We start from the raw sequence: 14,135 nt of genomic DNA, 5'->3' as shown, positions 1-14,135 counted from the left end.
ACTACTCAGCAAAGCTTTCCTTCCAGTTTGAAGGAAAGATCAAAAGTTTTACAGACATGCAAAAGCTAAGAGAGTTCAGCACCACAAAACCAGATTTATAAGAAATGTTAAAGAGACTTCTCAAAGCAGAAAAGGCTACTACTAGAAATATGAAAATTACAAAAGGAAAAATCTCATTGGCAAAGGCAAACAAACAGTAAAGGTAGTAAATTAACCACTTATAAAGCTAGTAGAAAGCTTAAAAGACAGAAGTAGAAAAATTTGGACTTCCCTGGTGGTGCAGTAGTTGGGACTCTGTGCTCCCAAGGCAGGGGGCCTGGGTTCAATCCCTAGTTGGGGAACTAGATCCCACATGCATGCCACAACTAAGGAGCCAGTGAGCCACAACTAAGGAGCTGGCAAGCTGCAACTGGGGAGCCTGCCTACTGAACTAAGGAACCCACATGCCACAACTAAAAGGAGCCAGTGAGCCGCAACTAGGCAGCCCGCAAGCCACAACTAGGGAGCCTGCTTGCCGCAACTAAGACCTGGTGCAACCAAATAAATATTTTAAAACTAATAATAATAAAAGGTAGAAAAATTATCTATATCCACAATAAGTAGCTAAGGGATACTCAAAATAAGATGTAAAATATGATGTCAAAAACTGTAAATGTGGCAGGGTGGAGTAAAAATGCAGGGTTGTTAAAAATGTGTTCAAACTTAAGAGATCAGCAACTTAAAATAATCATACACAACACACACACACACACACACACACACACACACACACACACTGCTATATATAAACCTTATGGTAACAACAAACCAGAAGTCTATAATTGATACACACACAAAAGAAAGGAATCCAAACATAACAGTAAAGATAGTCATCAAATCACAAGGGAGAGAGAAAAAGAAAGAAAAAAGAACTACAAAAAATAACCCAAAAAACAATTAACAAAATGCCAATAAATACATAACCTAACAGTCATTACTTTAAATGTAAATGGACTAAATGCTCCAATCAAAAGACACAGAGTGGCTAAATGAATACAAAAACATTCATATATATGTGCTCACTTTAGACCTGAAGTAACACACACGGACTGAAAGTGAGGGGATGGAAAAAGGTATTCCATGCAAACAGAAACAGAAAAGAAAGCTGGAGTAGCAATACCTATACCAGACAAATAGACGTTAAAACAAACAGTAACGAGACAAAGAAGGCCATTAAATAATGATCAAGGGATCAATCCAGAAAAAGGTATAAGGTTGTAAATATATACGCACCCAACATAGGAGCACCTAAATATACAGACTACATAGAGTAAGTCCCCTACATACGAACCTTCAAGTTGTGAACTTTCAAAGATTCATTCCATCAATGTCAGGCGTGAGTGAAACTGCAGCTTACCCTCCATCTCCTATTGCTGACGATCCTTTAGCTCTACCATCTCCCACCCCTTCTCCCTCCTCTAGTCAGTAACTCTTCTTGCCTGTTCACTTAATGCCAACCTCTGTATGCCAGCTATTGTACTGTACTGCTGTACTTTCCAAGGTACTGTACTGTAAGATTAAAAATGTTTTCTTGGGCTTTCCTGGTGGTGCAGTGGTTGAGAGTCCACCTGCCGATGCAGGGGACACAGGTTCGTGCCCCGGTCCGGAAAGATCCCACATGCCGTGGAGCAGCTAGGCCCGTGAGCCATGGCCGCTGAGCCTGCACGTTCGGAGTCTGTGCTCCACAATGGGAGAGGCCACAACAGTGAGAGGCCCGCGTACCGCAAAAAAAAAAAAAAAAAGTTTTCTTTATTTTTTGCATTTGTTTTTTTATGTATTATTTGTGTGAAAAGTATTATAAACCTATTACAGTACAGTACTATATAGCTGATTGTGTCAGTTGGGTACCTAGGCTAACTTTGTTGCACTTACGAACAAACTGGACTTACAAACACACTCTTGCAATGGAACTCGTTGGTATGTAGGGGAATTACTATACTAACACACATAAAAGGAGAAACTGAGAGAAACTCAATAATACTAGCAAACTTTAACACCCTACTTACATCAATGGACAGATCATTCAGACAGAAAATCAATAAGGTAACACTGGCCTTAAATGACACAATAGACCAAACGAAGTTAATAGATAAATAGAGAGCATTTCATCCAAAAGTAGCAGAATCATGTTCTTTCCAAGTGCACTAGGAACATTCTCCATGATAGATCACATGGCAGGCCACAAAACAAGTCACAGTAAACCTAAGAGAACTGGAATCATATCAAGCATCTTTTCTGACCACAATGCTGTAAGACTAGACATCAACTACAAGAAAAAAATGTAAGAAACACAAACACATGGAGACTAAACAATATGCTTACTAAACAAACAATGGGCCACTGAAGAAATCAAAGAGGAAATTTAAAAAATACTTGGAGAAAAAGGAAAACAAAAACACAGTGATCCAAAATCCATGGGAAGCAGCAAAAGCAGTTTCTAAGAGTGAAGTTTATAGTGATACAAGTCAACCTCAGGAAATGAAAAATCTCAAATAAACAACCTAACCTTACAACTAAAGTAACTGGAAAAAGAACAAACAAGACCCAAAGTTAACAGAAATCATAAAGACCAGAGTAGATATAAATGAAATAGAGACTAAAAATTAGAAAAGTTCAATGAAACTAAGAGTTGGTTCTTTGAAAAGGTAAAGAAAATTGATAAGCCATTAGCCAGACTCATCAAGAAAAGAAGAGAGAGCATCCAAATCAGTAAAATCAGAAATGAAAAAGAACTGATAACTGACACCACAGATATATAATGGATCATAATAGATTGCTATGAACAATTATATGCCAATAAAATGGACAACCCAGAAGAAACAAATAAGTTCCTAGATATGTACAATCTCCAAAGACTAAATCAGGAAGAAATAGAAATTAGGAACAGACCAACTACCAAGAATTAAATTAAATCAGTAATTTAAAAAAATCTCACAGCAAACAAAAGTCCAGGACCAGATGGCTGCACAGGTGAATTCTACCAACATTTAAAGAAGAGTTAACACCAATCCCTCTCAGTTATTCCAAAAAACTGCAGAGAAAAAATGTTTCTGAACTCATTCTATGAGGCCAGCATCACCCTGATACCAAAACCAGACAAAGATATCACAAAAAAAGATATCACAGAATTCCTTTTGGGGTGATGAAAAATGGAAATAGTGGTAGTGGTTACACAACATTGTGAATGTAATTAACGCTACTAAATCGTACACTTAAAAATTATTAAAATAGCAAATTTTATGTTTTATGTAGAGCCACAATTTTTAAAAATTAATAATGTAATATACCAAAAAGCATTGAATTATACAATTTAAATGGGTAAACTGCATGACATGTGAGTTACATCTCAGTAATAAAGCCATTAAAATATGCATATAAAGATTATTTGGATGAAAATATCATATGTACAGCATCATAAACTAGCAGATCCACCAAATTTGAAAATGCCTAGGTAAAGATAATTCACAATAATTTAGTTATATTAACTGGGGTTTGGAATCTAATAAGTAACTAGCCTAGTACTTATAGAAAAGGATAACAAAATTAAGATTTGGGCAATCAAAAAAAAAGTGAACATACTAAGGATACCAACTGATGACAGATATAAACAACCTGCTCAGAGTGCCAATTTTTCTAGGGATTCAAAAGTATTACTGCACCTACTCTGTGTCCCCTGGATGAAAATAAGCAGCATGTGGACTAGCATTTTATTTTATTTTTATTTTTCTTGCAGTACGCGGGCCTCTCACTGTTGTGGCCTCTACCGTCGCGGAGCACAGGCTCCGGACACGCAGGCTCAGCGGCCATGGCTCACGGGCCCAGCCGCTCCGCGGCACGTGGGATCTTCCCGGACCAGGGCACAAACCCGTGTCCCCTGCATCGGCAGGCGGACTCTCAACCACTGCGCCACCAGGGAAGCCCTGGACTAGCATTTTAATAGGCAATGTGAATCATCTGACATTGATACCTAATCAGAAAAGACCTTAGTGTTGGATGATTCAGAGAGAGGAAGAGAGAGAAGCAGCATGCCTGTCTGTGATAGTACAGAAAGATATTACAGTAAAATTATCAGCATTCTATCCTAGATCCAAAATAAATCAGAAATAAAAGGGGAGGGGAGTGTAGTGAACAACTACAATGCTTTTAAAGAAAGTGAAATTCACTTTTAATCTAAGAGGACTATCACTTTATATACAGTAGGATAGCTTCACAAAGCATTTACTGTAAAACACCAGTTTAACTAATAAATGAGACTTTTCATTATTGTGGATCATATACCCCAATTCTATACTCTCACACAAGATAAAAGATTATTTGCAAAACAGATATTTTGGTATAGACAAAGATTTTTAAGTACGTTAAAAACTTGTTTTTTAAAGAAGTGAAATAACTTTTTTTAAAAATTCTTCTGAAGTGCAAAAAAATCACTACTAACAATTATTTTATTAATGTGGACAAAGTCTATTAACAATTTTTTAAATTTCATAGAAAAATAACCATTCAAAACTAGGTCCCAAAGGAAATACAAATTACGTATTATCTATTTATCTCTAGCGTACTAAGTTATTCTAGCTCTTATATCAATTAAAGGATGGGGGAAACTTTGTATTCCCCTGATATATAATCTCCTATGACTCATTCATTTATTATTTGACCCATTTATAATACCTTTCCCTTAGCCCAAAACTATTATGTAATTCTTTCTAATAGCTTACTACAAAAAGATGGGCCTGTAAAAAAAAATATTGTTTGGGAATAATCTAAAAGAAAATTTTAAAAATCTATCTGTGAAAGGTAAGGATTAAACTATTCCTTTATCTATGAATAGGTACAAGAGACAGATATTCTTGCATTTCAATTATTTTAAATTTGGATTATAAGATGACACTATGGGGAAAACAAAGATACCATAGTGCCCATACTGGGCACTTTAGACACCAATGATTAGCTAACTCCAAATTATGCAGGACTTCAGAATGTCCACAAAATTCTCAAAATTGTATTCACTGCCATTGAAATAAATATATACCACAGAGCACCATTTAGCTGGTACTGGAGACGCAGAATAGCCTAATAAAAAGCAACTATTCTAGAGCCAAAACAGTGTGCACAGGTAACTTTTAGAGGGCATTAACTGCTTATGGAAAGCCTGACTCCTAGCGGTTATAAACTATGGCTACATAGCCCCAAAGGACTTTTTTCTTTTAAAATGTACAGTGTGGGGAATATAGTCAATAATAGAATACCATTATATGATGACAGATGGTAACTAGACTTGCTGTGATGATCATTTTGAAACATACAGAAATATCAGATCACTACGTTGTGTACCAGAAACTAACACAGTGTTGTAGGTCAATTATACTTCAAAAACAAACAAACTCATAGAAGAAGAGATCAGATTTGTAGTTATGAGAGGCGGCGGGTGGGAGAAGGGGAATTGGATAAAGATAGTTAAAAAGGTACAAACTTCCAGTTACAAGATAAATAAGTAATAGAGATGTAATGCACAACATGATAAATATAATTAGCAGTGCTGTATGTTATATATGAAAATTGTTGAGAGTAAATCCTAAGAGTTCTCATCACAAGGAAAAACATTTTTAAAATTTTTATTTTGTATCTATGAGATGATGAATGTTTGCTATACTTATTAAAAATCATTTCATGACGTAAGTCAAATCATTATGCTGTACACCTTAAACTTATATAGTGCTGTATGTCAATTATATCTCAATGAAGTTGGAAGAAAAAACAGCAAGTTTTGAGCAAGTATGGAAAAGAAAATAAAAAGAAAAATCAGGTGTTTTCATTGGATCTCAATTTCTATCAAATTAAAAGAAATCCTTGCCGTTACAAATATGAAAGCTGGCTCAAACTATATTTTAGCTTATATTATCTCCATTTATTGTACTTCATAAAATCATCTCATCTAAATTCCTTATTTCACAGACGAAGAATATGAGACTGGAACCAGGTCTTGAAAGAGCACTTGTAAGTCTTCAACTGGTAGAGAAGATAAAGCAACCCAGAGGTCAAGAAGCATACCATGAACAAAAACTGAGACAAAGCAATGTACGTGATGTATTTAAAAGAAACCAAGCAGTAACTTTGAATAGAGTATAAAGTCTGGATCCGGGAGTTGTGAAAGGTCACCACCAGCCCTACTACCACTACCACCACAATCCCATTCCCCAACCTGAAGTCCACTTCAAAAATCTTCAGAGTGCTGGGTTTATTTGGGATTTTTTTAGATTAAAATAGTAACTATACATAAAGTGAACTGAAGGAAGTGGGAATGGGGTATGAGCAACCTGTAAAAAAATCTCTGGGTTAGCTGAGGTTGGAAATGGAAAGGAAGAGAAAGATGGAACAGACACTAAGAAAGAGTCTAGGAAAGTGAGTATACACACTAAAAAACGTCCAAGGTAGATAGCTAGTGGGAAGCAGCCGCATGGCACAGGGATATTGGCTCGGTGTTTTGTGACAGCCTGGAGGGGTGGGATAGGGAGGGAGGGAGACGCAAGAGGGAAGACATATGGGAACATATGTATATATATAACTGATTCACTTTGTTATAAAGCAGAAACTAACACACCATTGTAAAGCAATTATACCCCAATAAAGATGTTAAAAAAAAAAAAGTAATGGAAGCACTGACAAAGTAATGACGTAAGTTTTAAATGGAATCACATGAAAAAGTACTTACAACCACTCATGTATAATAGCTACTTAATAAATTTCCTTTTTAAAACACAGCTTCATTGAGATAAATGTTGTACACTATACAATTTACCCTTGTAAAGTATACAATTCAATGGTTTTTAGTATATTCATAGACCTTTTTCACCATCACCCCAAAAAAGAAATTCTATAACCATTTGTAGTCACCCTCTACCCCACCCCTGGTTATAGGCAACCACGAATCTACTTTCTGTCTCTATGGATTTACCTATTTTGGACATTTCATATAAGTGGAATCATACACTATGTGGTGTTAATAAACGTTTCTTGAATATGAATCAGAACTTCTGGAAGGAGTGCTGGTTCTGAGAAAAGAATGAGTGTATGCATTACTGTGAGATGATGATACCAATCAACTGGAGATAGAAACAGTCACCTGAAGATGCAACTAAATGTCTGTGTAAAGCATTGTCTTTCAACTCCAACATTCTAGTTCATGCAGGTAAGGAAGAAACTGAAACAATGAGGGAGGTTGAAATTCCCAAAGGAAAAACTACTGTAGAGCAAGCACAAAGAGCAGAGACCTGACTGCATTTAAGAAGACCTTTAGTTATGAGCTGAACAAAGAAATGAAGGAGAAAGACTAGACTCAGAGGCAGAAGAATCAGAACATAACCATAAAGGCTGAGGAAGAGGGGCCACCTGTAGAATAGAAGGCTTCAGCGTCCAAGGAGGAGGAAAACGGAAAAAAAGGCTGGTATAGGATCTAGTAACTTTAGAAAGCGGAGTTTCAATAGTTATGTATGTGTATTTCTAAAAAGAAGTAAAAGCTTTTAAGAGGGGAAATGAGTAGCAAAATATGGACAGAAAGAACATAGCCTAGGTTTCACAGAGTTTTGAGAAGGATTAAAGACAAATGTACAAGCAAAATATTTCAAGAATGCAGTTTTCTTAAATATAAGGTACAGTTATTTCTGTGCAATCCTTGTACATATTCCCAAGTTGCCACTGAGTAAAAAAAAAACAAAGAAAAAATGTTTTAAGGACTTATTTTCCTTAATGTGAGACCCACCAAAAAGTATTATTTTAAAACATAGGTGTAATTCACAGGGTCTCTATATTATGTTGGAACATGTGTAGAATATCAAAAATACATACCCAAGGCACGATATAACTTTATACATAAAAAAACCTGACCTTTCTCCTACCGTATGGAATGATTTTCTTTAAGGCAGTGAAAACAGCCATGGGAATTTGACAGGAGGAGGCGCAGTCATCCCTCAGTATCTGTGGGTACTGGTTCCATGATACCCTCATCCCCACGCCCATGGGTACCACAATCTGAGGGTGTTCAAGTCCCTTATACAAAGTGGCGTAGTATTTGCAAGTAACCTATGCACATCCTCCCCACATCTGTCCCATATGTATACTTGAAATCATCTATAGATTACTTATAAAACCTAATATAATGTAAATGTTATATAAATGGTTGTAAAAACAATGTAAATACTATGTAAATAGTTGCCATTGTATGGCAAATTCAAGTTTTGCTTTTTGGAACTTCCTGGAATTTTTTTTTCCCTAATGTTTTCAATCCACAGTTGCTCAAATTAGAGGATGTGGAACATGTGGATATAGATTGCCAACTGTATAGCTAAGATAATTGGGCAGTTACTAAAAATAAAATTCAGTCCATAATCCAGCCTGAATCTGTTACCAGCTCACTTTATACTCTTAGATAAAATACAAATAAAATGCACATATCACACAAGAGTTTTACTTCTATTTATTAAGCGGTCTACTATGTTTCATATTCAAAAAAAGAAATCAGAATATATAAAAAGATACAAATTTTAAAAATGAGATTGACTCTTCAATTGATAAAAGAAGCCCTCGGTTAACAGAATTTAAAAATATTCTCTATCTACAGGAAACATTAAATGTGATGCAATTTTCTAAAATTTATCTATGCATAACTTTTAATTGTAAAAAGTAATCCTCAGAGAGCAAACTTGCATAAGAACAACAACCAAATGGCTTGAGGTTACACTAAATAAAGAGCAAAATGGGAAAATGAGAACTGAATCTCAGGTTCACTAAAAAAATTTACAGACATAAAATTTCACTTACCTTTTTAAACATAACTAGTGAGATGACTGCTGATGCTGTGAAAAGTGCTGCTATGATTATCATCATGATTCCAACAGGAATACTTTTGTTGAGACCAGTAAGGGATGAAATCCAACCACTATGAAATTAAAAGAAGAAAACTAAAATTAGGCAAATAAGTTAATGCACAATTTTTAAAAACAGCATAATAACTAACACATTTTCAGCACTTACAATCCAGGCAACATCCAAGTTCTTTACATGTATTAACTCATTTAATTCTCACAACAACCCACTACGATATATGCTATTTTTAATCCCTATTTTACAGATAAGAAACTGAGTCACCAAGATTATTCAGCAACTTGCCCAAGGTCACACAGCTAATAAAAACAGCACAGTCTGAATTCAAACCTAAACACCAAAATCCAGAGCCTTAAATGTATACCATGAGATTTTACATTTTTTAAGCCTATGATTTCATTATTATTTTTTAAAGTTCATTTTAATTATGTAAAAAAATCTTTGAGAACCACATATTCAACAAAGGGCTAGTATCCAAAATATATAAAGAAACTTCAAAGCTCAACAGTAAAAATAAATTCTTAAAATTAAAAAGTTTCAATTAGAAAATGGGCAAAGGACTTCACTGGTGGTCAGTGGTTAAGAATCCACCTGCCAATGCAAGGGACACAGGTTCGATCCCTGGTCCGGGAAGAGTCCACATGCCACAGGGCAACTAAGCCCTGAACCACAATGACTGAACCTACATGCCACAACTACTGAAGCCCATGCACTCTAGAGCCCGCGCACCACAACTACTGAAGCCCATGCACTCTGGGGCCCACGTGTCGCAACTACTGAGCCTGAGTGCTGCAACTACTGAAGCCCGCGCACCTAGAGCCCGTGCTCCACAACAAGAGAAGGCACCACCACAATGAGAAGCCCGCGCACTGCAACGAAGAGTAGCCCCCACTCGCTGCAACAGAGAAAAGCCCACACGCAGCAATGAAGACCAGCGCAACCAAAAAAAAAAAGAAAATGGGCAAAGACATGAAGAGACATTTCACCAAGAGGATATATAGATGACAAATAAGCACATGAAAAGATAAAACATCATGAGTCATTAAGGAAATAAATATTAAAACCACAGTGAGATATCATTACACACCTATCAGAACAGCTTAAAAAAAAAAAGTAGTGACAACACCAGAGGCTGGTGAGGATGTGGAGGCTGAATCACCCATATGTTGTAGTTGGGACTGTAAAATGTTACAGCCATTCTGGAAAATACTGTCAGTTTTTTAAAAACACTGAACAGGGAATTCCCTAGCAGGTCCAGTGGTTAGGACTCCCTTGGCTCTCATTGCCAAGGGCCCGGGTTCAATCCCTGGTCAAGGAACTAAGATCCCACAAGTTGTGGCATGCAGCCAAAAATAAATAAATAAATCATCTAAAAATAAACAAATAGAAATTTTACAACACTAAACATGCAACTTCCATATGAACCAACAATTACACTCTTCTCTTGGGTATTTATCACAGAGAAATGAAAATTATGTTCACATAAAAACTTGTTCACGAATGTTTTTAGCAGAATAGCCCCAAACCAGGAACAATCCAAGGTCCCTTGGACTGGTGAATGGTTAAACAAACTGTGGTCCATCCACACCATGGATGCTGCTCAGGAATAAAAAGGGATGAACGACTGAGACACAACAACCTGGATAAATCTCCAGAGCATTATGCTTAGTGAAAAAAGCTAAAGGGTACAAACTGCATGATTCCATTTATATAACATTCTCGAAATGACAAGCAGATTAGTGATTGCTGGGGTTAAGGAGGGAAATGAGTGTGGCTGTAACGGGCAGCATAAAGGATCCTTTGGTGATGGGAATGTCCTGTGTCTTCACTGAATCAATGTCAAGATCCTGATTTTGGTATTATTCCATAGCTTTACAATATGTTACCCATGCACTCTGGGGCCCACGTGTCGCAACTACTGGGGAAAACTGGATAAAGGATGCTTGGGATCTCTCTGCATTATTTCTTATAACTGTCTGTGACTCTACAGTTATCTCAAAATAAAGAGTCTAATTTTTTAAAGTCTGCTAAAGTACCTGAGGTCTATCTTACAACAGGTCACCTTGTATGCACCCTCACTAGCAGATTCCTGTGCTATTTAGTCACCTCACAGGCTGCTGTGCTCAGTTTTAACACTTTTTTCTAAGTCTGTTCTAAAAAGCAAAAGAAGGGCTTCCCTGGTGGCGCAGTGGTTCAGAATCCACCTGCCAATGCAGGGGACACGGGTTTGAGCCCTGGTCTGGGAAGATCCCACATGCCGCGGAGCAACTAAGCCTGTGCGCCACAAATACTGAGCCTGCGCTCTAGAGCCTGCAAGCCACAACTACTGAGCCCACGGGCTACAACTACTGAAGCCCACGTGCCTAGAGCCCGTGCTCCAGAACAAGAGAAGCCACCGCAATGAGAAGCCCATGCACCGGAATGAAGAGCAGACCTCGCTCACCGCAACTAGAGAAAGCCTGTGCACAGCAATGAAGACCCAATGCAGCCAAAAATAAATAAATTTATTTAAAAAAAAAAAAAAGCAAAAGAAATTATTTAGGTTTCATTAGAATACAAAAATGCTGTTAACATAAGCAGTGTATTTTTTAAATTAAACATTTAAAACATTTCCTTTCTCTCAAATGCTAAAGAGTAAACACTTTTTAAAATCATAATGAATGCTACTCTTTCCTAGAACTGATTTAAAATACCCAAATAAATTCTCTGCATGTATATATGCCCGTTAGATCTGCAAAGCTATCAACAGTTGTCTGACTTTCAGTGACTACTCTAATTCAGTAGTGGCATACTAAATGTAAGTCTTCAAATACACTCTAGTTACATGATCGTCTCAGTTTATGTACGTAGCGCAGCAAAGTTGCCTCGCACATGCTTTTAGCTTATAAAAATTCAACTGTACGCAATGGTTGTAAGAGAAAGAAGAGAGGGAGGGATGATTTTATACATAGGTACTCTTCTATGCACCACTTCACTCAAGGAAATGTTTGCTCCAGAGTGTCTGAAGAGAGATATAAATCTATGACCTTCTAACCTGTGTCCAAATAGTCTCAGTTTCTGACGGTCCCCCACTGAGTGAGCATTTTGCCAGACTAAGAACGATTCTATTTGTTTAAAGATATATCCATATATGTGCATGCAGTGACTCCACTTTTCAAAGACGTGTGTGTATGTGGGCACACATGCATTTGTGTGTGTATGAAAATATATGTTTGCATACCTAAAATAGTGCTTTACACATAACAGGTAGCCTTCTCTTAAATTCCTTCAAAGGTTATTCCTTAGGAAACTTTTAAATTGCATTTTTTATTATTTGTATACTTTTGCTAATCTGGTTTTTCTACGTCAAATATTTTTAGGAATCCAAAAATTATATTAAGATACTAGATGAACAGATTATAACTAGAGTAATTAAAGTAAATGACTTACCAGTTACCCCAATTATGAAATCCTGCAGCCTGGAGTACATGTACAGCAAACTGACAAATATAGACGAAAAAGAATACAAAGAATCTGAATGAACTGTCACTCCTGTTTTTAAAAAGAAAGAGAGTAGGGAGAAAAAGAAAGGGGAAAATGTCATTGTTCTCAATGCCTTTACATTCACTTGTAGACTGACATTCAAACATTAAAAAATATTTTTAAAAACCAGTGGCAACTACCTGAGACTTGAAATTAAAATAATAACAATGTATGTGAACCGTTTATCCAAATACTAGACGATGTTATTATTATTCCAGCCTCACTTTGTCCTTTCAATTTCCAACTGCACCACAAAACATCTTGGCAAAAGAAAAATTATTTCGTTTTCATTTTTTATCAAATAGCTTCACTGAATTATAATTAACATACAATAAACTGCAAGTATTTAAAATATACAATTCGGTAAGGTTTGACATAAGTATATGACTATGAACCTTCTCTAATCAAAATAGTGAACATATTCCAAATTTTTCCTTGTGTTCCTGGTTAATCCCTCCCTCCCCACCCACTGCTTTCAGTCACTATAGTTTCGTATTTCAGAGTTTTATTTAAATGGGATCATACAGTCTACACTTTCTTTTTGTCTGCCTTCTTTCATTCAGCACATTTTCAGATTCACTCATGTTGCTGCATGTAACAAAAGTCCATTCTTTTTCATTGCTGAGTAGTATTCCATTGTATAGTACCACCACAGTTTGTTTATTCATTCACCTGTTGATGATCAGTCAGATTGTTTCTAGTTTTTTACTTCTATAAATAAAGCTGCCATGGACATTCATGCATATGTCTACATATGAACATGTATTTCTTTTTCTCCTGGGTAACTACCTAGAAGTGGAATGGCTAGAACACACAGATATAAGTTTAACATTTTTTTAATGAATTAATTTTATTTTTGGCTGTGTTGGGTCTTCATTGCTGCGTGCAGGCTTTCTCTAGTTGCGGCGAGTGGGGGCTACTCTTCGTTGCAGTGCACGGGCTTCTCATTGCAGTGGCTTCTCTCGTTGTGGAGCGTGGACTCTAGGCGCATGGGCTTCAGTAGTTGTGGCACGCAGGCTCTAGAGCGCAGGCTCAGTAGTTGTGGTGCGTGGGGCTTAGTTGCTCCGCAGCATGTGGGATCTTCCCAGACCAGGGCTCAAACCCGTGTCCCCTTCATTGGCAGGCAGATTCTTAACCACTGCACCACCAGGGAAATCCCAAGAGTGTCTTTTAAAGAAGAAAAATTGGAGTTCATAAAAAGACAAAACTTATCAATTTGTTCTTTTATGGATCTTGATTTTATTGCTGTATCTAAGAAATCTGTGCCAAAGACAAGGACACAGTTTTTTTTCTTGTCTTTCTCCAGAAGTTTTATATTTTTTTGGTTTTACATTTAAGTCTATGTCCCTTTTTTAGTTAATTTTTAAAATATAGTATGAGGTATGGATTAAAGTTCTTTTTTGCATACAGATACGCCATTATTCCAGCATAATTTCTTAAAAAGACTGTCCCTTCTATACTGTATTACCTTTGTACTTTCTAAAAAATCAGTAATCTATATATGGGTGCATTTATTTCTGGACACTCTATTCTGTCTCATTGTTCTATATGTCAACGTTTATGTCAATACGATTACCTGGGTTTTCTAATAAGTCTTCAAATTTGTAGTGTTAATCTTCCAACTTTTTGTCCTTTTTCGAAGTTGTTTTGGCTATTCTAGACTATTACATTTCTATACACATTTTAGAATCACCTTG

At 36.5% G+C, this 14,135-nt stretch overlaps 1 protein-coding gene across 1 annotated transcript in view; it reads right to left on the bottom strand.

Annotated features, from left to right (window-relative positions):
* Positions 1–14,135, bottom strand: part of SCAMP1 (secretory carrier membrane protein 1) — a 102,422-nt gene that overhangs the window by 9,330 nt on the left and 78,957 nt on the right. The window contains exons 7-8 of the mRNA XM_082651904.1: positions 12,346–12,447; positions 8,854–8,971 (exon numbers count right to left, since the gene is read on the bottom strand). Of these exons, the coding sequence (XP_082508030.1) occupies positions 8,854–8,971; positions 12,346–12,447 (220 nt within the window). The remainder of the gene's footprint in view (positions 1–8,853; positions 8,972–12,345; positions 12,448–14,135) is intronic.

The sequence above is a fragment of the Grampus griseus genome (genome assembly GCF_964374135.1).
Source record: "Grampus griseus genome assembly, chromosome: 3".
NCBI lineage: Eukaryota > Metazoa > Chordata > Mammalia > Artiodactyla > Delphinidae > Grampus > Grampus griseus.
Note: the sequence above shows the minus strand (reverse complement) of the source record. Positions and strands in the feature narration are given on the sequence as shown.